The sequence below is a fragment of the Myotis yumanensis genome, unplaced genomic scaffold (assembly GCF_028538775.1).
Source record: "Myotis yumanensis isolate MYYU_CA2020_CCGP unplaced genomic scaffold, mMyoYum1.0.hap1 SCAF_23, whole genome shotgun sequence".
NCBI classification, from domain to species: Eukaryota; Metazoa; Chordata; class Mammalia; order Chiroptera; family Vespertilionidae; genus Myotis; species Myotis yumanensis.
The window spans coordinates 11895849-11920398 of NW_027223774.1; the positions used below are offsets into that span (position 1 = coordinate 11895849).

At 44.4% G+C, this 24550-nt stretch overlaps 1 protein-coding gene across 1 annotated transcript; it reads right to left on the bottom strand.

The window, feature by feature from the left end:
• Nucleotides 1–12839: 12839 nt before the first annotated feature.
• LOC138999456 (zinc finger protein 547-like) lies at nt 12840–23869 on the bottom strand. Its single transcript, XM_070401569.1, has 3 exons — nt 23636–23869; nt 18636–18762; nt 12840–14322 (listed from the first exon to the last, which is right to left on the bottom strand). Exons 1-3 carry the CDS (start codon nt 23666–23668, stop codon nt 12926–12928), a joined length of 1557 nt encoding a protein of 518 aa, XP_070257670.1. The 5' UTR covers nt 23669–23869; the 3' UTR covers nt 12840–12925.
• Nucleotides 23870–24550: the final 681 nt, after the last annotated feature.

Sequence of the window (24550 nt, forward strand, 5' to 3'; positions counted from 1 at the left end):
GAAAGCACTCAAATAGAAGGAGCTTTAGTACAGGATTGGGGTCTGACCAGCACCATGCCAGGCTCCCACAAATGTCCTGAAGGAACAGCTCTGAACTAGGAACTTTACATTTTTTAGTGAGACATGTAAGTGGAAACTGTTCAGCATACATATTACAGAAGTATCCCAAACACAAGGGTAATCTTGCCTTCAAATGTGAATGGAGAATTTTTTATTAGATACTAGAGTTCAGTAGATCTACTACGTCTGGATGCTGGGATGACTGTTACTTTTTTGGGGGACACTTCTCTATAGTGGCCACATTGTGCACAGGCCCAGGTGACCTTCACTCTCTCCATCACCCAGTTCCAACTTCCTCGTCCCAGAGGGACATAGGAACACAATTCGGAGTGAACAGATACGCTAAGGAACACAGGCAGATGATGACATTGGAGATCTCACAAAAAATGCTCTTGAAACATTTGGTAAATGTGGTAGTGTAACCTGAGTACCACTACCATCACTTGGACATAGTGTATTTTGGGAGAGACGACACTATTAATACAGGTTGTTGGCAGAACCTCAATGAGTTTTAAAGGACAGAAAATTGACGAAGTTATACCCCATTAAAGTTGCACCTGGCCTGAAGGTAATTAGCAGGACTGGGGTGGGAGGCACTGGGAGAAATGCCCAATGTGGTGAACACAGTGCAAGAGACACAGAGACCAGTGCTGATGGTCAGAGACTCACCACCCGATGAGACAGAAGCTGACTTGGTAGCCTGGATATCATTAAACCCGGACTAAACAAATCTGAGACGGAGGTTGGGGGGCGGGGGTGACAGAGAGAACAGTTGACCTTGAACAAAGTGGGTTAAACTATAGGGGTCCACTTATGCAATGATTTTTTTTCAATAAATATAGTCATTCCTCATATCCCTGGGATCCCCATCTGAAGATTCAAAGATCTGTGGATTGAAAATAGTATTTTCCATCCACTGCTGGGAATCTGCCTATGTTGGGGGGCAATAGTGTGCATTTTTCTAGCCATTTTATATAAGGGACTTGACCATGCATGGGTTTTGGTATCCACTGGGAGTCCTGGAACCAATCCCTCCTAGATACGGAGGACTGAAGTTTTGGGGGAGTCAAAAGTTATATGTGAACCCTGGCCAGTTTGGCTCAGTGGATAGAGCGTTGGCCTGCGGACTGAAAGGTCCCAGGTTCGATTCCAGTCAAGGGCATGTACGTTGGTTGTGGGCATATCCCCAGTGGGGGGTGTGCAGGAGGTGGCTGATCGATGTTTCTCTCTCATCGGTGTTTCTAACTCTGTCCCTCTCCCTTCCCCTCTGTAAAAAACCAATAAAATATATTTTTTAAAAAAAGTTATGTGTGAATTTTCAACTGCAGGAGGGTCAGCAGCCTTAAATCCCATGTTCTTCAAGGGTCATCTGCAGTGCAAATTGGACAAGGAGAGGAGCCAAAGAACAGCTAAGTGTCTAGAGCTCCACCTGAGAGCTGGATTCCAGGACTTTCCAATGGAAGAGAGAGGCGGTCATCAAGGGGAACTTCATGTCCTTAGAGTGAATGTTCTGGTAAAAAGAGATTGTTGAACACCAACCAAAGGAAGGTACAACTATCTTTGACAAGATCATCATTACTACGTTAGGCCCTCAATGGCTAAATAACAATGCCTCATGGCCATAACAGTTAAGCAGAAACCAAAATATTTTATTCTTATAACACAGAAGAGCAAATTGTATGATTCTATTCAGTTTATATCCAGAAAAGACAAACCCTTAGAGACAGAAAGAAGATGAATGGTTGCCAGAGGATTGTGAAAGGGAGAATTGGCAGTGGCTGCTCTTAGTCATGGGATTTCTTTTGGGGATGATGGAAATTTTCTGGAATTAGATGGTAGTGACGGTTGCACAACATTGTAAATATACTTTAAAAAAATTGGGTTGTAAACTTGCTAAAAATAAAAGTTGAAAGGGTAGATCGTACATTATGTGACTGTTACAGCAATAGAAAAATAAAAAATAAAATAATCTGAGCGTTGGAACCAAACCAAACCACGCAGCGCCCCATGTATTGGGCACTGCCATTGGGTTTCAAGTCCATAACACTCAGTGGCCCTACAGGGAAACGGAACCAATGTGAGCACACGTGCACATTCTTAAAGACTGGGTGCCTGGTGCATGCACATTTTTTGTACCCTAGTTTGTTTTCTTTAACATTATATTGTGAACATTTTCCATGTTATTAAAATATCTTTGACATCTATAAGATAAGGATGTTGACTAAGTAGTTCTTGTGATAATACTCTGCCAGTAGAAAGTCTGAAACGATTTTATCGTTTCTCATACAAAAGTATTTCAAACTATGTTAAAAAAGGAAAAGTGTGAGGAATTGATATATGAAAGGTAAAACAAACAGCAAGAAGTTTACACTGCTCATACAATGTTCAACATATTTCAGGCATTGTTTATAATCCTTTAAAAATAAAGATTCATTTGGTCTGGGGTTTTTTAAAATATATATTTTTTATTGATTTCAGAGAGGAAGAGAGATAGAAATATCAATAATGAGAGAGAATTGTTGATGGGCTGCCTCTTGCACTCCCCTCCCCTCCCGCCTTTCCCCCACACACTCTGGGGATCAAGCCCACAACCTGGGGATGTTCCCTTGACTGGAATCAAACCCAGGACCCTTCAGTCCACAAGCGGATGCTCTATCCACTGAGCTAAACCAGCTAGGGCTCATTTGGTCTGGTTTTCATCACCATTTTACATGGAGGAAACTGAGGCACAGAAGGCACCACACACCCAAGGTCACATAGGAAGGGGCAAGGTCAGGGCCTCACCTGGGCCCTCCAGGGACAGAATGCCTGCTCTCGTGTACTCCCTGCTTCCATCATGTCCATGCAGACATGCTTTTATAAACAGAAAATTCTGGAAGGTCACACCAGAAATTATAGTGTATTCAATGCTAGAATGGAAGAGAAGCTTTGCTTTTCATTTTATTTTTGTGCTACTAGGATTTACAGAGAGCATTTTTTTACATATGTCAAACAATGGAAACCCTCAGCTGTTCCAAAATGGAAAAAATGTAAGAATAAAAAAACACAAAGATTAGTACTAAATCATCCACTTATGTTTTCATTTGTACCATCCCTTCAAATAAAGTAATCTGGTACTCTCTGCCACCCCCTCCCCCCAAATACAAAGATTAAGTATAAAACTTTAAATAATATTAGAAAAGAAAAATACATATTTTGACCAAAATATGTAAAAATCCCATATTTTACGAAAAAAAGGAAGCAAGCAAATGACAACAGGCAAAAACAGATATATTCAAAATTACACTGCTGATGAAATCTCCAATCCCTGTTTGACATAACAGTTCTAATGTTAAATGTCTTAAATGATATTGTGTGAAAAATATTTTGTTTCTTGAAATAAAGTTTTAGTGTAAAATTCATCTAATGTACAAAAGTCCATATAGGAACATCAGTAAATGTGGGAAGAGATCATGTTCCACAACTTAAAAGTAGGTGAACTTGTTGAGATCTATAGTTCAAATGTATTTCCTACACTTGCACACACAACTATACATATATCCCTTTATTTTAAAAAAGCAATAAAACAACTCTGGTTACCTGAATGCTACTTTGTAACCCACATTATGCCCAATGCGTTCCATTCGCCTTTAGCACCCGCAGCTGGGCGCTCCCAGCGCCGCCATCCTGACGCCTCCCTCCAAGTCCCCACCTCTGTCTCTCTCTTTCTCTATCTCCCTTCCTCTCTCTCTCAAATCAATAAAAACTTTTTTTTTTTTAAAGGATTGAGTTTCTGCCAACAACTCTCTCACAAAATATACTATGTCCAGGGAGACAGTAGTGAGACTTAGGTTAATGGTTAATAATGAACTAAGTTTAGCCCTAGCTGGTTTGGCTCACTGAATAGAGCATTGGTCTGCGGACTGAAGGGTCCTGGGTTCAATTCTGGTCAAGGGCACATGCCCCTTTATGTGCTTGCTCCCCAGAGGGGAGCATGCAGGAGGCAGTCAATCAATGATTCTCTCTAATCATTGATGGTTCTATCTCTTTCTTCCTCTCTGAAATCAATAAAAAATATTTTAACAAATAATAATAATGAACTAAGTTTACCTAATGACTCCAGAGGATTTGGGGTGATAGCTCCAAGGCCTTCATCTGCCTTGGTTCCTTACCATTACTCTTCACACCAGGTGATGGGGAGAGTGCAGGTCACCTGGGCCTGTGCACAATGTGGCCACGCCAGGGAAGTGTCCCCAAGAAAAGTAACACTCAGCCATCCCAACATCCAGACGTGGTAGATCTTCGACTGAAATTCTCCATTCACATTTGAAGGCAGAATTACCCTTGTGTTTGGGATACTTCTGTATTATGTATGTTGAATAGTTTCCACTTACATTTTTTTTTAAGGTTCCCAATTCACAGGTATTGTTTCAGGTCATTTATGGGGTCCTGGCATGGAGCCAGCAATGCAGCCCTGGCATGGTGTTGGTCAGATCTCATTCCTGTACTAAAGCTCCTTCTATTTAGAGTAGTTTGAGTGCTTTCTGTTTCCTGATGTTCCTGCTACTGTTGCAGAGCATTTGAGGCAGGAAGTGATCGGGCCTGAGCATCCGGGTGTTGGCCTGTAAGGAATGGCCTTTGCATGTAGCAGAGACAGCCTTCAAGCTTGAGGTTCACAGGTGGAGCCAAGGGCACTGTTCCACCTAATCAGGCACTGGAGGATCGGCCCTCTGACACTGAGGGGTCTGCCCCTCCTCCTCAGCCTCCGTTTGACCCAGCAATCCCATTTCTGGGGATATTTCTTAAGAATCCTGAAATACCAATAAGAAAGAATATATGCATCCCTGTGTTTACAGCAGCACTATTTTCAACAGCTAAGATCTGGAAACAGCCCAAGTGTCCATCAGTAGATGAGTGGGGAAAAAGTGAAGGTATATTTGCACAATGGAATACTATGAGCTGTAAAAAAAAGGATTTCTTAGCAGCATAGATGGACCTGGAGATTATTATACCAAGTGAAATAAGCCAGTCAGATAAAAACAAATATCACATCATCTTGCTTATATGTGAACAAAATAAACTGGTTCAGATAAAATATGTTCAGATACATGGATGCATGGAACAGTTTGATAAAACTCAGATGGAATGGGTGTGGTGGTAGAGGTGGGGCAGAGTGGAGGGCATGAGGCGGGTGTGGGAGACATCTGTTATACTGTCAACAATCTACACTAATAAAAGAGAAACATGCAAATTGGTGTTACTCCACTACACCCACCAGCCAATCAGGATGAGTATGCAAATGAACCCAACAAAGATGACTGTTAATTTGCGTATGCAGGCCTGGAGCCAAGACTGAAGGCTCAGGCCCGAGTGAAGACTAAAGACGACTGAAGACTGAAGAGGCTTGGCTTCTCTGCTGCGGTCAGAGTGGAGAGGCCTTCAGGCTTGGCTTCTCGGCTGTGGCTGGAGCGAAAGCCTGGGTCCCGGGTGCCGGAGGAAAACCGGTGCTGGTAGCCAGGGGAAGGAAGGCCTATTGCACGAATCTCTTCATGCAACGGGCTTCTAGTAACACATAAATTTAAAATACAAAAATAGTCTCCAGCATCCTGCTGCTGGCACTGTGGTTCCAGGCCTGGTCTAACACTCCAGGGAAGCTCCTGGCACAAGAATATTTTTCAGCCAATCGATGATTCTTCTCATCACTGATGTTTCTATCTATCTCTCTCCCTTCCTCTCTGAATCAATAAAAATATTTTTAAAAAAGAACATTTTTCAATGTATTTTTTGTCCGGGAACATCTTCCAAATGTAATTAAAATCTCTTTCTCCTCTCTCTTCACTGTGAGCTCTTAAAATCTTCAGGATTCCATACTTGTTATTCCTGGGTGCTGCTCCTTTTATATTTTCACACCTGTCTCCTTATAATTTACTATAACATAATATATATATATTTTTTACTTACTGGCTACTCCTTCAACAAAGGCTTGGAACAAGCCTGCCCGAGAACACACTTCTTTATCCATGGATATATGACAAAGAATGTAGTGAGCCTCTGAAGCAGATGAGATAATTAGGAAATGAGTGTTGAAGCAATGAAACATGCCCTGACTTTACTTCCACAACTCTAAATTTTTCTCCTCTCACATTACTCTTTCTCAGCCCACTATTTTTTCCTCAAGTTATCATGATGAAAAGGACTCACAATTTATATAAATTTTTTGAAAACTGTGTTAGAGATAGAGAGGAAGAGACGAGAGAGAGAGAGAGGGACAGAGAGAGGGAGAAACTTCAACTTGTTGCTACACCCAGTTATGAACTCATTGGAGGGATCAAACCCACAACCTCAGTGCATGAGAACGAAGCTCTAACCAACTGGGTTACCAGGTCAGGAGGACTCATGCTTTTCAGACACAAGAACTTCAAGGTAGCCAAGGTTCCAGCAGGGCCACAGCTCATGTTAATTCTCTCATCTCTGAGATCTGGTGTCCTTTATTTTCCACATATCAAGACTTACCTGTTGTCAGGCTTCATGGAGCGTCTTCTCTCCAAGCTATTTACATAATGCTCATTGTATACCGCCATTAATCAACATTAATACCTCGCTGCCGTCTGATCTAATTCACTTCCAGAAAGAATTTGCAGTCCCCATGCAGACACTGTCACTGCACTTACATGTGAAATGATCATTTCTTAGCAAGGCTGTGAGATCCTGGGATCCAAAATCTTTATCCCAAGCACAATGCCCACTTTCCAAGCCTTCAAGGATGCCAACATTGCAGCCATCTTGCACCCAATGCAAACATAGAGGTACACAACCTCTATTTCCCGATACATGCTATGTTCTTAAGGAGTTCAAAATAGGACATATCTCAGAAAATTCAGTAAGAAATGTTAGGGAGGGAAACAATTATTTCCTGGAGTTGGAACACAAATATTGCCCCAGGGCCAGATGGTCTATATTCTGAGGAACTAAAAGACATGGTCTCACACCACCACCTGCTCTAGGGCTGTCTAATATCTCCCCTCCAGTTCTCCTCCACACCTGTCTGAAGTATTCTGACTCTCATCTCTGAGCAAATGCCCTGGGCCTTCTGATGTCCATTCTAAGAACTTGGCTGCCCATAAACTAAAGAGCCAGAAGACAGTGTGTTTTCTGAGTGAATCTTTGCATCTTCAGAACAATTGTTGGGTAGATATTTTTGACATTCTCAGAGCATGAGTTGTAAATGGGTTCTGTAGGAGTATCTTCCTGAGTTGATTTTGTGTGTGTGTTTGTGTGTGTGTGTATGTGTGAGATGTTTTTGATAAAGGTGGGTATCAAAACTTCCCACTGCATTTAATGAAAAGATACAATTAAGAGGTCAATAAAATATTGTAAAATACAAAAAAGCGACATAATCATGCTTGTAAAGGATCTCAAAGCTAAAAAATGAGGCTGATGTTATAAAGACTGAAGTTTGAGCTGTAGCTGCAACTGATCTGACATGAGGTCTATCTTTAGGGGACTATTGCTGTGACCATGGTTATTATTCTCTTTAAAATAATCTACATTTAATTTTTCTTATGGAGGTTATATATATCCTAAACAGTGGCCTCTCCTAACCAAAAGTTTGCGGGTTTGCTACCCGGTTAGGGCACATACCTGGATTGGAGGTTAGTGGATCTCTACTAACGAATGAGGAGTAAGGATGTCAGTTTTGCAAGTGTGCTGTGCACTGGGATCTAGGTTTGGGTTTTTTAGAAAAATCTAACCCAAAGAAATTTGGTGTAAGAAACATCATGGGCTCAACCTATGGTCCGGGAGGCAGGAAAGACATGGTGAGCACCTTTGCTGCATACAGCCACTCTGGACATAGAGGATAGAACATAAGCCCTGAGGCCTTTTCATGGGTGAGAGGCGAGCACGCACCCAACGAGACCCTGATTCTGCTGATCTCCAGCATCACTTCTGAGTACGATGTCCCAAAATTCACATCCTGTTGTCCCCTGTCCTGCAGAGTGAATGTCACAGCCATGTCCAGCAACACTCTGAGACACAAACCGAGGTATCAAATTCACCTCAATGGATGAATCAAAATCTGTCACCCAAAAGGTGGGTGAAGGTGAGGGGACCCAGCCCAAATGATCAAAGGCTCAAAGAGGCAGACGAATTAGAGCTCAGACTCAAATGTTCCCCTGGAAAAACCACAGAGCTGACGGGTGATGCTGTTCTCATTAAGACTGAGCGTAAATGCATAAATAAATGGAACCACAGATCGATGTTTCTTTCTCTCTCTGTCACTCTCTCTAATGCCAATAAATAAAAATTTAGTTTGGCTGGGCACCTCAGCTGGTTAGAGCATCATCCCAGTACCCCAAGGGTGTGGGTTTGATCTCTGATCAGTGCACATACAAGAATCTAGCAATGAATCAATAAGTGGAACAAGCCCTGGATGAGTGGCTCAGTTGGTTGAAGCATCGTCCCATACACCAAAAGTTTGCGGGTTTGCTACCCGGTCAGGGCACATACCTGGATTGGAGGTTTGATTCCCAGTTGGGGCACAAAGGGGAGTCAATCAATCAATGTTTCTCTCTCCTTTCCTCTCTCTAAAAATCAATAAACATATCCTTGGGTGAGGATTTAAAAAAAATGTGGAACAGTAACAACAAATCAATGTTTCTTTCTCTCCCTTCTTCTCTCACTTTTTAGAATTGATAAATAAAAATTTAGAAATAAAAAATTTTAAAATACTATAAATCAGAGATTTCTAGAATGTCTTCCTCAGGTTAAATTAACTTGCTAGAGCTATTGGAGGCAAAAGGACACCAGTTGTTACTAGCAATTTTTTTTTAATGTTTTATTAATTTTTTAGAGAGGAAGGGAGATAGTTAGAAACATCGATGAGAGAGAAACATCAATCAGCTGCCTCCTGCACACCCCCGACTGGAGATGTGCCCGCAACCAAGGTACAGGCCCATGACCGGAATCGAACCTGGGACCCTTCAGTCTGCAGGCTGACACTCTATCCACTGAGCCAAACTGGCTAGGGCGTTACTACCAATTTGACCTTGGTTCAGCAACCTTGGTTTTTGAGTTTGGCTAAGAAAAATATTCAGGGCCAAGGATCTCAAATCATAGTGAGTTTATTTAGAGAGTTAGGGAGATAGACTAAGTTAGCCAGATGGGCTGTGTGGGTTGAGGAAAGAAGTTATAGAGGCAAAAGAAGGGCCCTTGGAGCCTAGGAGGAGGAGAGTAAAGGCTTGTCCCTAAAAGAAGCAGGAAGTGGGTTCGTGGGCTCCAGAGAAAGCAAGAGCTGCCTGGGGCTTCAGTCCTTTTTTGATTCATGGTCTCCACTGATTTGTAGCCAGGGCAGAGGGTCATGAGTCATCGCATCCATTACATATCCACACCAGGCCATGCTGCTTCTCTGGGCCTAAAACTGATACAGAACTGATGTCTGACTTTATATAGATCATTTAGGGAGAGAGGGAGAAACATCAATAGGTTGCCTCTCCCACACACCATGCACCCCAATCGGGGATTGAACAAACCTGAAGCCTGGGCATGTGCCCTAACTAGGAGCTGAACTGTCCACTTTATGGTGCTCATGGCGCTCAACCAGCTGAGCCACACCTGCCAGGACAAAAGCTGCCCTCCTCTTAAAGAACACCTTAGAGGAAAGCACTCACAAAATTAGCTAAAACAAGATTCTTTTTATCAAACCTGTTGACAGATATGCTACCAATCATTGCTATTTGATTTATCTGAATGTTTTTCTTTCCCTTAAATATTTTAAAAGACTTTTTAGTGATTTTTTTTTCTTTAGAGAGGAAGAGAAATATTGATGTGAGAGTGAAACATCATCAGATGCCTCCTGCAGGCACCCTACTGGGAATCAAGACCCAAACTGGGCATGTGCCCTGACTAGGAATCGAACCCGTGACCTCTTGGTGCACAGGACGATGCTCAATCCACTGTGCAAAACTGGCCAGGCTTGGAGACATTTTATTGCCCATCAAGCTCAGCTGTTATGTCCCTTGTATAGATTAGTAAAGAGGGGAGTAATTTGGAGTTGGAGACAAGAGCACACAGATGCCTTTCCTAGTGCAAAGAGAGAAATTATAAAGACATAAAGTAAAGTCACAGTGACAGATATGGGCAATACTATGATGACCGGGATGGTTTCAGTTTCATGCATATGTCAACACTCATCAAATAGTATACTTGAAATATGCTCTTTACTAATTAAAACTTTTAAAAAATGGTTCAAAAATTTCTTTTAAATTTTGTGTCCAACACTTCTTAGAAAATAGGTTTGGCATCTCTCTATTCAATTCAGGTTCTCATATCCTCTGGAGGTCAAATCTTGTCTTAGTGGCATCAACTATACCAAACAATGAAGAATTTTCACCAAAATCAACAGAAATACTGGCTGGGTCACAAAAGTACATCCCTGGTCTATAGATACTTTCCTTTACCTTTGATTTCCTGCCTGGGCACTCTGATCATCAGGTAAAGATCTAAGAGGGTACCGAAATGCACAAAACCCTTTATTTTCAGTAACAGTGTCTTTGAGCACAGAAGATAAACATGCCTGGAGATCCTCAGATGTGTGAATACACTGGTCTTGCAGTCTTTTTCAAATGTTTCTGGATGCACCTAGAGAAGAGGCCGATTCCATCTAGTTGGCTGCAAGCTTCTCCAATCCCAATGAGGCTAGTGCCATGGTCGGTAAACCGTGGCTCGTGAGCCACATGAGGCTCTTTGGCCCCTTCAGTGTGGCTCTTCCACAAAATACCATGTGCCGGCGCACACATACAGTGAGATTGAAACTTCGTGGCCCATGCGCAGAAGTCGGTATTTTGTGGAAGAGCCACACTGAAGGGGCCAAAGAGCCGCATGTGGCTCACGAGCCGCGGTTTGCCGATCACTGGGATTGTGTAGAAGGCGTTCTGTAAGAACTATGGTCCTAAAACTAGTGAGCATCACCCATGGAATTGTAGACATTGAGACAGATAAAAAAAAACAAACAAAACACAAACAAAAACCCGGCCGGCATGGCTCAGTGGTTGAGAGTTGACTTAATGAATCCGATTCCAGGTGAGGAATGGGGCATGGAGAATGCGGTTGATCAATGATTCTCTCATCATTGGTGTTTCTATCTCTCCCTCCCTTTCCCTTCCTCTCAAAAAAAAAGACAACAAAAAAAAGACAGATGGCCCGTTAGAAGATCGTAAAAGAGCAATTCCCTTCAAATGTACTCACATACCCCTGACTGGTGTGGCTCTGTAATGAGAAAGTCCGCCCATGCTTCAGTGTGTCTCAGGTTCAATTCCTGGCCCAGGTTGGGGCACATGCAGGAGGCAACCAATGAATGGGTCTCTGTTTCACACTGTTTCTCTCTCTCTCTTTTTCAATCTCCCTCCCTTGCTACTCTCTCTAGAAATCAATGGAAAAAATATCCTCGGGTGAAGATTAACAACAACAAAAGTCCTGTCATACTGTGTGAAAAACAAAATGCACGCTGATCCTAGAAGCAGGTGAAGTTGTCACCCCAGCTAGGTTTTGAAAGTGATGTCTGAGTCTTCTAAAACGCATAGCATTCAGGCTTCACACGAGTACCAGGAAACCCTGCAGTTTTTCCTAGAATGATGTGGGTAGCAATGCTAATTTGGAATTTTGGCGGAAAGTTGTGAACTAATTTCCCCATCGTACTCAACCCTCAGAGGCAGAGAAAGGTTGAGACCCTCGTAAAAAATTGTTCACTTCCTCATGCTTGTAGAGCCCAAATATGCTTATAACCTAAACCACAAAGAAAACATCCAAAGTTATAGAGGACTTAAACAAAAAGGCCTTTATTATTATAAAAAACTAATCAGTTTTTTTAAAAAACACCCAACCAGTCTTTGGGTGACAGCAACAATGGAAATATTCACCAGACAATGGAAATATTCACCAGAGGTATCTGGGGCAATCGTGTCTCTGAAAAAATTTTTTCTGGAAGATGCCAGCTGAACTCAGAAAATGTTCTCTGGGGTCAAAAATGGGTTAGGTCCATGCCCCAAATAGTCAGAGTAAATGAAATGCAGGTCTCCTAGGGGCTCAGGTTACTCCTAATTTCCTCCAACTAATAAGGGGAACAAAGTCAGCTTCCCCGAGGACATGAGCACGGTGACTGATGAACAGTGTGGGGCCTTGCTCAGTGTTGGCTCAGGTGAAACGGATTCTGTCACAGGAACTTTCAGTGACACTAAGCCCTGGGCGGGTTAGAAGGTAGAATGTAAGGACACATGCTTCCCACATAATTAAAATTATGGAAAACCTCCCTACTTTTGAGGATGGGATTTATGAGATGAAAGTCAGACCACTGAAGCCTAAATTTCCCGCAGTGCTGCTAACACTGAACAAAGTAACTACATTCCCTACAAATCTAAAAACTCCCTCAAATGCAGCGGTTCTCAACCTGTGGGAAGCGACCCCTTTGGGGGTCGAACAACCTTTTCACGGGGGTCGCCTAAGACCATCGGAAAACACACATATAATTACATATTGTTTACAGTAGCAAAATTACAGTTATGAAGTAGCAATGAAAATAATTTTACGGTTGGGGGTCACCACAACATGAGGAACTGTATTAAAGGGTCGTGGCATTAGGAAGGTTGAGAACCACTGCTCTAATGTGTACTCTCATGTTTCCAGAGAGTAGAATTTTTACTAAAAGATTACCCACATTCACAACACTCAAAAAGCCTTTCTCCTGTGTGAAATTTGATGTTTATGAAGATGAGAGATCCTAATAAAAGATTACCCACATTCATGGCACTCATAAGGTCTTTTTCCAGTGTGAACTCTCTGGTGACAACAAAGGCCAGTGCAACAGGCAGAAGATTTCCCACAATCACTGCACTCATAAGGTCTTTGTCCTGTGAACTCTCTGATGACAACAGAGCTGAGAGCTAAAGGCAAAAGATTTCCCACAATCATTGCACTCATACGGCTTTTCTCCAGTGTGAACTCTCTGATGACAACGGAGGCTGGAGCTATGGACAAAAGATTTCCCACATTCACTGCACTCATGCGGCTTCTCTCCAGTGTGAACTCTCTGATGATAACGGAGTTTCGAGTTACACATAAAAGATTTCCCACATTCACTGCACTCATAACGCCTTTCACCCGAGTGAATTCTCTGATGAACATGAAGGTAGGATTTTGTGGTAAAACGTTTCCCACATTCACTACACTCATACGGCCTTGCTCCAGTGTGAACAGACTGATGACCACGGAGTCCAGAGCAATAGGTAAAAGATTTCCCACATTCACTGCACTTGTAACGCTTTTCACCAGAGTGAATTCTCTGATGAACATGAAGGTAGGATTTTGTGGTAAAACATTTCCCACATTCACTACACTCATACGGCCTTGCTCCAGTGTGAACAGACCGATGACCTTGGAGTCCAGAGCAATAGGTAAAAGATTTCCCACATTCACTGCACTCATACGGCTTTTCTCCAGTGTGACTCCTTTGGTGTTGATTCAAGCTCCACTTCTGGCTAAAGGACAGCCCACATTCTCCACACTCATAAGGCTTTTCTCCAGTGTGAATCCTCTGGTGTTCATTCAGGTTATCTTTTCTTCTAAAGGACTTCCCACATTCACGGCACTCGTATGACTTTTCCAATGAGTGAACGTTCTGATCATGAAAACCAGAGATTCCTCTAAGACCTTTTTTACTTTCAGGGCCCACAAGACACTGCCTTCCCGCATGGCCAGCATGGTCTGGAACAAGAGTGTCATTGAAGCCAATCACTTTTTTACATTCCTTCTTGGTATGGTAATTCTTTCTGTTGTGACATATAACCCCGGCCTTCGAGCTTTCACTTGGTTTGACTGTGGTATGAGTAGCCTGTGGCTGAAGTTGCCCTGAGGCAGTAAGGATGCTGTGTCCAACCTTCTGACTGGTAACAAGTGTCTGGGACAAACTGTATGTGCAGCTCTTCGCAGGTGAGGCCCTGTCCACACCTCTTATCAAACGCTTGCCTCTCCTGTGCTGCTCATGGTCCTGGTGACACTTCGCACTGAAATAAAATGGTTTTGCACACGCACCGCACCTCAACAGTTTGGGGCTGTGTGGTGTTCCCTGCTGCTCAACCAACTGGAAAATGTCCCTTAAGACCGGACCACAACTCTCACAGGGGTGGCTGTTCTGGGAAGACAAAGGTACTTTGGTCTTCTTTGCCTGTGACAGTCTTACAGAAATGTTCTGTTCAAGGGATGCCTCCAGATCCCGTGTTCCACAGCAGCAACCTGAACAAAAGGAAGCACTGGTGAATTACATGTTGACCCCACAGCCAAAAGTAATCTCGTTGGGCTATGGTGGCTCAGTGGTTGAGGGTGGCTTATGAACCAGGAGGCCACAGTTCGATTCCCAGTCAGGGCACATGGGAATGCACACAAACCAATAAAAATTATCTGAAAAAGAGCAGATGATGTTTGAGGTAAATATAAAGACAGGTGCCTGGACCAATACTGGACAGCAGTAAAGAGAGGAAGAGGAAAGGCTGGCTGGGTGAGCAAACCTATGTGGAAATGGCATGGTTCGAAACACAAGGATTGAAAATGCCTGTTATCTGCAGAGCTTGCACTGTGTGACCCTAGTGGCGTGTTCTGTGGTGGAACTTTGTTCTTAGGAACCACAGCAGCCCCCGCAACACCGAACGTTACAAATCAGAGGACCCTATAGAGTATGTCGGCAGGAATTCCAACAAAAATCCCCTTGGCCACAACCTACCCCATGAATATAAGGAAAATCAAGATCTTAACAACTATAAGTAATACGCACACAAGGACAGAATAACTAAGAACATTAAGGAAATAATGAATGATCTGAAAGCAGAAAAAATATATGTTAGTATAGAACTTCAATATTCCCCTTTCACAAAGGCTAGGTCATCCTGTCTGAAATAAATATGGAATTACTGTAGTTTGACTACATTTTAGAGCAACTCTAATCCTGTATATATACACAAAACATTCTATTCAAACGCAGAAGAGGAATTCTTGTCAAGCCACACATGAAACATTCTCTACGTAACAAAGTTGTTACCAAAAGGGACCAGGATGCAGCAGGTCTACCTCAGGACAGACTCTACTGGGTGGGTTCTTGATTTTGAGTAGGAAAGATTTGTCAACAGGAGTCCAGGTGATTTTGGGAGTGCATCTGTTAAAGCTAGGGACATAGAAACAAAGAAAGAACTTTGAGTAGAAGAAGCAACAGGGGAGCTTTGGCCCCTTAGAAAGGTTGCAGGAAAGCAGTGAGTCAAGGCAGGGCTGCTGTTAGGTCACTGGGATGTCAGAGACCAGGGGAACATGTAGATAAGATCAGGTGTAAGCCTGGGGTGAGCTGCTGCTGCCAGTTGCTCCTCTGGTTGAATGTCCAGTGAGAACGCTTAGAGTTTAGAGAAAAGGTAAAAGTTTAAGCTAGGAAAGGGGCATGGGCATAGCCTAGAGTGAGCTGGCACTGAGTCTCTGCCCTGAGGACCTCTTCTTTTTTAATTTTTCTTTATTGATTTTAGAGAAAGATAAAATGTAGAAAGTCATCATTTGTTGTTCCACTGAATTATGCATTCAGTGGTTGCTTCTTTTATGTGCTCTTATCAGAGATCTAACCCACAACCTAGATACGTTGGATCAATGCTCAAACCAACTGAGCTACCAGATCAGCGCTGCCCTGAAGGTTTTCTCTCTCTCTCTCTGTTTTTTTTTTTTTTGTTCCTGAGGGCGAGCATCTCAGGGGAAGGTTTCATAAGAATATTCATCAGCTTTTCAGGTGCACTTGTAATATGCTAATGGTTTAGAATTAGTGTACAAGGAAGTCTGGGTTTGTCTTTTTTTCTGTTTAATGTTTTATTTTTTATCTTGAGTCTGTCTGGTTCTAATGGGGCTTTTGTTATTTGTTCGTCTGACTTTATCTATCAGTCTGACTTTATCTATCATTCGGTTAACGTTATCTGTCCTTGGGTTACTGGTGCAAATGACATTTATTGGATCTCTGTTCTCTATTTTCGCAGACCAGGGGTGTTCGAGCTGTGAATTCTTTGATTAGAGAGGGAGGTGTAAACTATTTATTTTCACATGTTCTTATCTGGGGTAAATAGGCTCTTAGATTCACAAGCTGGCTGTAAGTTGTCCAAATTGTTTGAACTTGTTTAATTTTCTTGTCTCAGTTTCACTATCGCACATGCCCAAGAAGTTCTGTAGTTTCTTATCTGCCGCAATGGTAGGTCAAAAGAGAAGTCTCAAACTTGCAGAAGAAATCACTTCAAGATTCTCACCTGATCACAATATAAGAAACTAGAAATCAATTCCAGTTTCAAGAAAGCTGGAAATTTACATATATGTTGAAATTAAATATAACACACTCTTAAACAACCAGCGGATCCGTGAAATTAAATAAAGACCTCAAAGCGATCTAGAGGCACCCGGCCAGTGTTGCTCAGAGGTTGAGCGTAAACCTAGGGACCAAAATGTCACTGGTTATATTCATGGTCAGGGCACATGCCCAGGTTGTGGGCGTCAATCCCTTCTATGGGGCAATCAGGAGGTAGCCGATCGATGTTTCCTTGTCACTGATGTTTCTATCTCTTTAATCCTCTTCCTTCCTCTCTCTCAAAATCAATAAAAACATGTAAAATATATATGAAAAACAATATAAACATCTAGAGGCAATGTATACAGAAAGACAACTTACGAAAGCTTATGAATGGGGTGTAGGAGATGCAAGCCTAAGAGTAAATTGTATACAGATAAATGCCTATATTAAGACAAATCTGAAATACATAGCAGCCTAACCCTGCTCCACAGGAAATTAAAAACACATCAAGAAAGTAAACCCAAGGCTAGCAAAGGAAGTGATCAATGTTAGAACTGATATGCTTTATATATACATATATAATTAAAAAATAGGAAAGGCAAAAAGAGAAATATCATAACTAAGGGCTGTTCGTTTTTTTTTTTAAATTTGTGTACTTATTTTTTTCTTTGTTAATCCTCTCTGGAGGTTATTTTTCCATTACTTTAGAGACAGTAGAAGGGAGAGAGGAAGGGAGGAGGAGAGTGGAGACAGAAACACAGATGTGAGACACACAGACCAGTTGTCTTCCACATGTGCCCCATGGGGATGGGGAGTGAATCCACAACCCAGGCACATGCCCTTGACCTGGAATTGAACCTGACACCCTTGGGTCCCTGGGCCGACGCTTTAACCACTGAACAAAACAGGCCAGGACCAGCAGTTCTTTTGATAACATGCACAAAACTGGCTAAACGTTAGCTACATTGAAACAAGAGAAACAACACTCAAATCAAAGCAGAAATGAAAGACGTTACAGCAGACACTATGAATTACAAACCATCCTCAGAGATGCTGGCAGATGACATACAGACACTACATCCAGAAAATTGTCAAGATTCCACTATAAGTTTTGCAAATTAATAAAAAACTAAACGTACAAACATCACTTCCATTTTTATACACAAACAACAAAATCTTTGAAGATGAAATGAAGCAGTCAAATTTACAGTAGTATCAAAAACAACAAAACACACAAAATAAGTTCAAACAAACAGCTGAAAAGTGTGTACATTGAACACTATATGGACAGAAATGGAAGAAAACACAAATCACTGAAAAGAAATCCCATATTCTTGGATGTGAAGATCTAACATTGTTGAAATGCATTGGGGCTGCGGTAAGAAAACAGGGCAGTGCCCATATCCCGGCAGCTGTCCAGGAAAACGGGGAAGCAAGCTGTGCCCAGACGTGAGAACTAAGCACACTCTCAGGAAAGGAAGTTGGGGGAAATGGACAGCCTAGCCCAGGCCACTAGGGAGAGTGAGCATTTGTTGTTGTTGTTGAAGTGAGATGATGTTTATCAAAGCTTAGGACAGTGAGGAAAAAAGAAGGACCCTTAAAATCCGATGGGGGGAGATCCAAAGGGCAGCTCCCGCTGCCCACAGCTGCCTGGGTGCAGGACCCTTAGAGCTTAAAACAGAATAAACAGCCCTAGCAGGTTTGGCTCAGTGGATAGAGCATCGGCCTGTGAACTGAAAGGTCCTAGGTTCGATTCTGGTCAAAGGCACATGCCCAGGTTCTGAGCTCCATCCCCAGTGTGGGGCTTGCAGGAGGCAGCCACTCAATGATTCTCTCTCATCATTGATGTTTCTATCTCTCTCTCTCCCTGTTCCTTCCACTCTGAAATCAACAAAAAATATATTAAAAACAAAAAAACAAAAAACCAGAAGAAACAAAGTACAATCCTGAGGAAGGGGGAGGGGGTGGGAGTAGGGTGCAGGCGAGCTCAAAGAATGAACCAGAAGAGTGATATTCTTTTTTTTCTTAAAAATATATTTTATTGATTTTAGAGAGGAAGGGAGGAGAGATAGAAATATCAATGATGAGAGCGAATCATTGATTGGCTGCCTCCTGCATGACCCCTACTGGGATCGAGCCCGCAACCCAGGCATGTGCCCTTGGTGGAATCGAACCTGGGACTCCTCAGTCCGCAGACCGACGCTCTATCCATTCAGCCACACCAGCCAGGGCAGAGTGATGTTCTTACCCAGTGAGGATATGAGAGCAAAATTCTCCAGCATCACATCGAGGTATAGGCATCTCTGAGCCTCGTCAAGAAGCTGCCATTCTGTCCCCGAGAAGTACACGGCGACATCCTCAAAGGTCACACCAACCTGTCAGAATGAATACACTGAGTCAGTAATAGTCTGTCTGAGAACCCAGAATCCTACTCTTCCCCACAACCAACCACCTCCAGCCACCCCCCACCCCCCTTCACAGAAGACACCCGGCCTTGGTGCCAGCGCTGCCTGCTCTCTCATCACAGTCCCATAAGTCACTCTAATCACCCTCAGCAACAGGCAGGAGAAGGGGAAGGGGTGTGGAGGCAGATTAATGCCATCTAAGCTCTGGGCCATGCCAGAAGGCCTCCATCATTAATGCCACGCAAACCCACTGGGATGTCCCAGATCATTCCTGCAGGACACAGCAAAACGTGGGCTCCAAACCACACACCAGGTACCAGGACCGTCAGCCCCAACATCCTATCAGCTCCAGGTGAGCAGGTCTCCGCTGTGTCCCCGCCCAGCCCAGCAGTCTGGTGACCTGCAGACTCTCTACCCAGTGCTGCCCCTTTCCAGCTCTGTGACCTTGGGCAAGGAACCAACTCCCTGGTCCTCACTGTCCCCATCACCCCTGCTGAGGTAAAAATCATTCACACACGGAAAGAACTTTTGTGAGTTTATTGGAGCCAAACTATCTATAATTGCAGGGAAGCAGAATCTCAATGGATTAGGATAACGCTCCGGAGAACGGCAATTTTGCACCTTGTTTTATACATTATCATCCAAGGAGGAGATGTAAGTCGGTTACATGAAACCCACTGGTTATGGACTAGGGAGACAGGAGAAAGCAAAGCTGGGGAAACCGCTGGAATTGGATATACTAGGTGTACCGGTTAATAATGCGGATTTTGTAATCAAAGAAGACACGGTAATTTCAAGAGAAACATCAAAAGTGCTTTATTCAAAGTAATGTCCATCACCAGCTACACATTTCCCCCATCTTTCAGGTAATTTGTGGATATTGTCCCAACAGAACTTTTCTTGTTCTGAGGCAAACCATTCAGAGACTCAATTTTCCACTTCTTCGTATGTTTTGAAGTGCTGCTCAGACAGTGCGTGTGCCATCGACCGGAACAAGTGGTAATCGGAAGGAGCAAGGTCTGGTGAATACGGTGGGTGGTTAATACTTCCCAGGCAAGATCTTTTAATGTGTCTTTAACTGGTTTTGAAGTGTGTGATGGTGCATTGTCATGAAACAAAATTACTTTGCCATGTCTTCTGGCCCATTCTGGTCGTTTTACGATCAAAGCGTTTTATGATCAATTGACCTGGATGTTCTTTGTCTTTCACATCGAAGTCATCACTTTGAAAGAGTTTAAACCAGCGGTCACAAGTATCTTGAGATGGAGCATGTTCACCATAAGCCTCCCGAAGTATATGATAACTTTCAGCAGCACTTTTCTCCAAAATAAAGTAATGAATTAAAACTTCCTGCAAATGCTCTTTTTTTGGCACGAAATTCGACATTTTTAAGTGTAAAAATATCCATGATGTTAACACCTTCAGCAAATCTGACATATGAAGTTTTGAAGCTTGTTGTCAATACAACAAAATAGCATACATATCAAATCGCATATATATCAACATATGTGTAACTCCGCCTATTGAAAAAAATCCACATTATTAACCGGTAACTAGTAAAAAGTAAAATGAGCCTTAGCTGGTTTTGCTCAGTGGATAGAGCATTGGCCTGTGCACTGAAGGGTCCTGGGTTCGATGGCAACCTAGGGCACATTCCCTGGGTTGCGAGCTCAATCCCTAGTAGGTGGCATAGCAGAGGCAGGTGATCAATGATTCTCTCTCATCATTGATGTTTCTATCTCTCTCTTCCTTTCTCTCTGAAATCAATAAAAATATATTTTAAAAAAGTAAAAGACACTTAATTCTTTTACTTAGGTGGGTGCAGGATAATTAACAGTCAATAATCTATAATAATAAAAGTGTAATATGCTAATTAGACCAGAGAGCCAAACTACCTTCTGGATGTCATTCCGGACGTCCTTCTAGACTAAACTACGGCAGTGGGGCCGAGGCAGAGGCAGTTAGGGGCAATCTGTCAGGCAGGCAAGTGTTCAGGGGTGATCAGGCAGGCAGGTAGAGTGGTTAGGGGTGATCAGTCAGACAGGTGAGTGGTTAGGGACAATGAGGCAGACAGAGTGGTTAGGGGCTATCAGGAAGGCAGGCAGGCCAGCAGTTAGGAGCCAGTGGTCCTGGATTGTGACAGGGATGTCCAAGGGGTCCCAGATTGCGAGAGGGTACAGGCTGGGCTGAGGGAACCCCCCTCCCATGCACAAATTTTGTGCACCGGGCCTCTAGTAAACATTATAACAATAACAATGAAGGAATTTATGGCCTCAGTCCTGGAGCCCAAGTGCATTTGGCTATGCCCTGAGGGAACTGGAAGGTTAAGTTACAAGTTACCCTGGCAGTTCACAGGCAGGTTATCTTAGATGCAAAAAGACAATAGGCTCACTTAAGGTAAAGAGTGAACTTTGTCAGGGAAGAGACTGGCCTAGGGCATGACTACCTACTATAAGCTGCTTTTAGTTAAAGTTTCTTGTGTGTGTGTGTGTGTGTGTGTGTGTGTGTGTGTTTTCAGTCTCTATGCAGTCGCCACTTTCGATATCAGGGTTCTCCCCTGCAAGTTTTCTGTTGATTATTCAGGAAGTTTTTCTGTATTTTAGTTGTAATTCCAGTATGTCCCGGGGGCTGAAAGGGTGAGGGCTAGGCCCTCCATCTTGCCCCAGGGTAAGGGCTACGTCCTCCATCTTACCTTGGCCACGTGCTTGGCATGGAGCTTCTTCCCGGAAGTCTAAGACTCTGCTAGCCACACCCAGGAACAAGACACCGACTTGCGCCTGGCCAATCGGCAGAGCACAGTCCTTTCTCCTCCCCTTACTCCAACCCCCCCTTTAAAACCCGTCTCTATGCGAGGTTCTGTCTCTCAGCCACTTGGCTTGCCGTTGTGTCGGTGAGTGTGGTGGACGGGGAGCTTAAGCTAGCTTGAAATATAAAGGACTCTTTGCTTTTGCATCGGACTGGCTGGCTCCCTGTTGGTTTCTTGGGGATCCTGAAATCTGGGCATAACAGGGGCATGTAGCATCCACTTACTCTGCTGCCATTTTTAATCCTCCTTTAAAGTTTTAATTTCAGACCATCCTTTGTGGTTCCTTTATGACTTACAGGTTGCTAGACGGCCCTGAGGAGGCATATAAGACAATTGGGGGGCTAGCCATCTGAATCTGTGCCAGTAACCAGCACTCTGATGCATTCTTGCTATAATTAAGCCCCATTCTTTTTTCTTTTTTAAAAAGTGTATTTTATTGGTGGTTTTTTTTTCTTACAGAGAGGAAGGGAAAGGGATAGAGAGTTAGGAACATCAATGAGAAACATCGATCAGCTGCCTCCTGCACACCCCCTACTGGAGTTGTGCCTGCAACTGGGGTACATGCCCTTGACTGGAATCGAACCTGGGACCCTTCAATCTGCAGGCCGACGCTCTATCCACTGAGCCAAACCGGTCAGGGCTTAAGCCCCATTCTTATCTGTAAAGCTTGTCCAGCCTTGCAGAACCTGTTTCCCGGAATACTCCCATTTTACAGAGGCCACAAATCATGAACCATACACAACCCCAGAGGGGGGTGGCAACGCTGGCACCAGCCAAGCCTGGCCTTTGGGTGTGATCTCACTTCCCCCATCCCGAGGAGGGGGTGGGCGGCAGGACGGGACTGCAAAGCCCCCGAAAAGTCCGGAAGCTGGGTCCATATTTCGGGGAAAAAGAAACTAAGGGGGTAAAAGGAAAGCGTCCTCCATATTCATCACCTGGGCATTGGAGAATGACTCCCCAGTGCATCTGCAAATGAAGGGTTTTTCCTGACCCTTCCGAGTACCCGTGTTTTCCCGTCGCCTGGTAATTAATTTCTGCAACAGCCGAGCAGGCCTTCCCTGAGCTTGTCGGGTTAGCATGGGGCCCCTTTTCCCTCCACACCCCACTCTAGTCTGTTCACTCTCAGTGAAAAGAAAAAGAGGAGGGGGGTGTTGGGGGGGCTTGCAACCTAGTTCAGTATCTGGTTAAAACTGTCGTCTTACTTCCCACTTGGACTGACTTGAGCGGAGCTGCGGAAACCCTCAGGGGCCGCCAGGGGAGGAGACATATAGGTCGGAGCCTCCCCAGGAGCTCAGTTCAGGCTTTGGACTCGGAATTCCCTGGACTAGCAGATCTGCGAAATAAAAGTCAAACTTCCCGCCCTAACCGGTTTGGCTCAGTGGATAGAGCGTCAACTGCGGACTCAAGGGTCCCAGGTTCGATTCTGGTCAAGGGCATGTACCTTGGTTGCGGGCACATCCCCAGTAGGGGGCGTGCAGGAGGCAGCTGATCGATGTTTCTCCCTCATCGATGTTTGTAACTCTATCCCTCTCCCTTCTTCGCTGTAAAATAAATCAATAACATATTATTTTAAAAAATAAAAATAAAAGTTGAACTTCCCTCCCTCAGAGTGTGGCTGATCGTTCTCCCGTGCATTCTGCCACAACCTCCGCCGGATGGAAAAACCTTTTCAAACCCAAACACAGCCCCTGCCCCCACAGTTCACCACCTCCCACGGCCCCAAGGACCCTCAGAATGAAGGCACCCAGACCCTCTGCCTCCCAGACGATCCCAGACGAGAAGGGACTCCGACCCAGACTGTTTAGGGCGCAGGGAGGACGGACCCCAGGATTCCGCGTCCTCCTGGGTCAGTGGCCCCCGCGCTGCTCCCCGGCGGTCCCTCAGCCCCTCACCCCCTCCCACCCGCGTCACACCAGGGGTCACCCTCCAACGCCTCGCGGTACAGACGCGGGGCCTGGGCTGCAGGAGGGGACGGGTGCCCGCCCCGGGGCTGCAGGGTTGGGTGGGATCGGCGGGGAGGCCCGGGGACGCACTTACCACGGCCGGGCGCCTCCGAGCGGGCGCCGCCATCCGACTCTGCGGGCAGAGCGGGCGGGGGCGGGCGGCGGGCGAGGAGGGGACTCGGTCCCGGCCCTGAAGCGGGTCACTCGCGGGGTCGCCGACCTCACACCCGCTCTGTGCGGCTGGGACCACAACTCCTTGGCGCCTTCTCCCTTCTGTCACCTCAAAACCCACATTGCAATTCAAAGGACGAACGGACTCCGCGTAACCAGCAAGTTGGAACCGGAAGTCCCGCCCAAAATCCTGGAAATCCAACGGAAATGCTTTCGGCCTGATGTGTCATTCGCTCAACTAGCACTCGGTCTTCTGGGTAATGTAGTTCTCAGAGCTCCAGAGGGCACATTGTTCTCCATCGTGAACAACTAGGAAGTTTGCCATTGGAGGGATCCGATGCTGCTCCCTAGAGGGAGGTATTTGCTCCCGGTTAATTGCTGCAAAAACTCAATTCTGACCTATCTACCTGGAGATTGGTTTAGGGGTTCAGAACCACAAGAATGTGCCACCCCCGCCCCTTAGATGCCAATTCAAAGTCCAGATGTTATCTGTGCTTCAGAGAGAGGAAGAAGGGGGGGCGGGTGGGGCGGGGAGAGGCACATCAATGATGAGAGAGAATCATTGATCCATTGCCTGCTGCATGCCCTCAACTGGGGATAGAGCCCACAACCCAGGCATGTGCCTTGACCAGGAATTGAACTGTGACTCCTGACTCTAGGGTCCATGCTCAACACCGCCAGCTAGACACGAAAGGCTATTTTTAAACAGAAAGCCACATTCCCCAAATGGCATCACCCATGCTGAAAGCCTAGCTTAATACCTGATATAATTGTAGTTTCCACCATTTCCAGAAACAATCTTAAGTATCCAGTTTAATGTTTTCTGGTCAAGCACCAG

What these genes read in the sequence shown, in the direction of transcription:
- LOC138999456 (XM_070401569.1), bottom strand. Translation starts at nt 23,668, where the DNA reads ATGGCGGCGCCCGCTCGGAGGCGCCCGGCCGTG. An exon ending in CTCGGAGGCGCCCGGCCGTG is followed by an intron (nt 18,763 to 23,635) that starts GTAAGTGCGTCC and finishes TCATTCTGACAG; the next exon opens with GTTGGTGTGACCTTTGAGGA. An exon ending in TGCTCTCATATCCTCACTGG is followed by an intron (nt 14,323 to 18,635) that starts GTAAGAACATCA and finishes CCTTTTGTTCAG; the next exon opens with GTTGCTGCTGTGGAACACGG.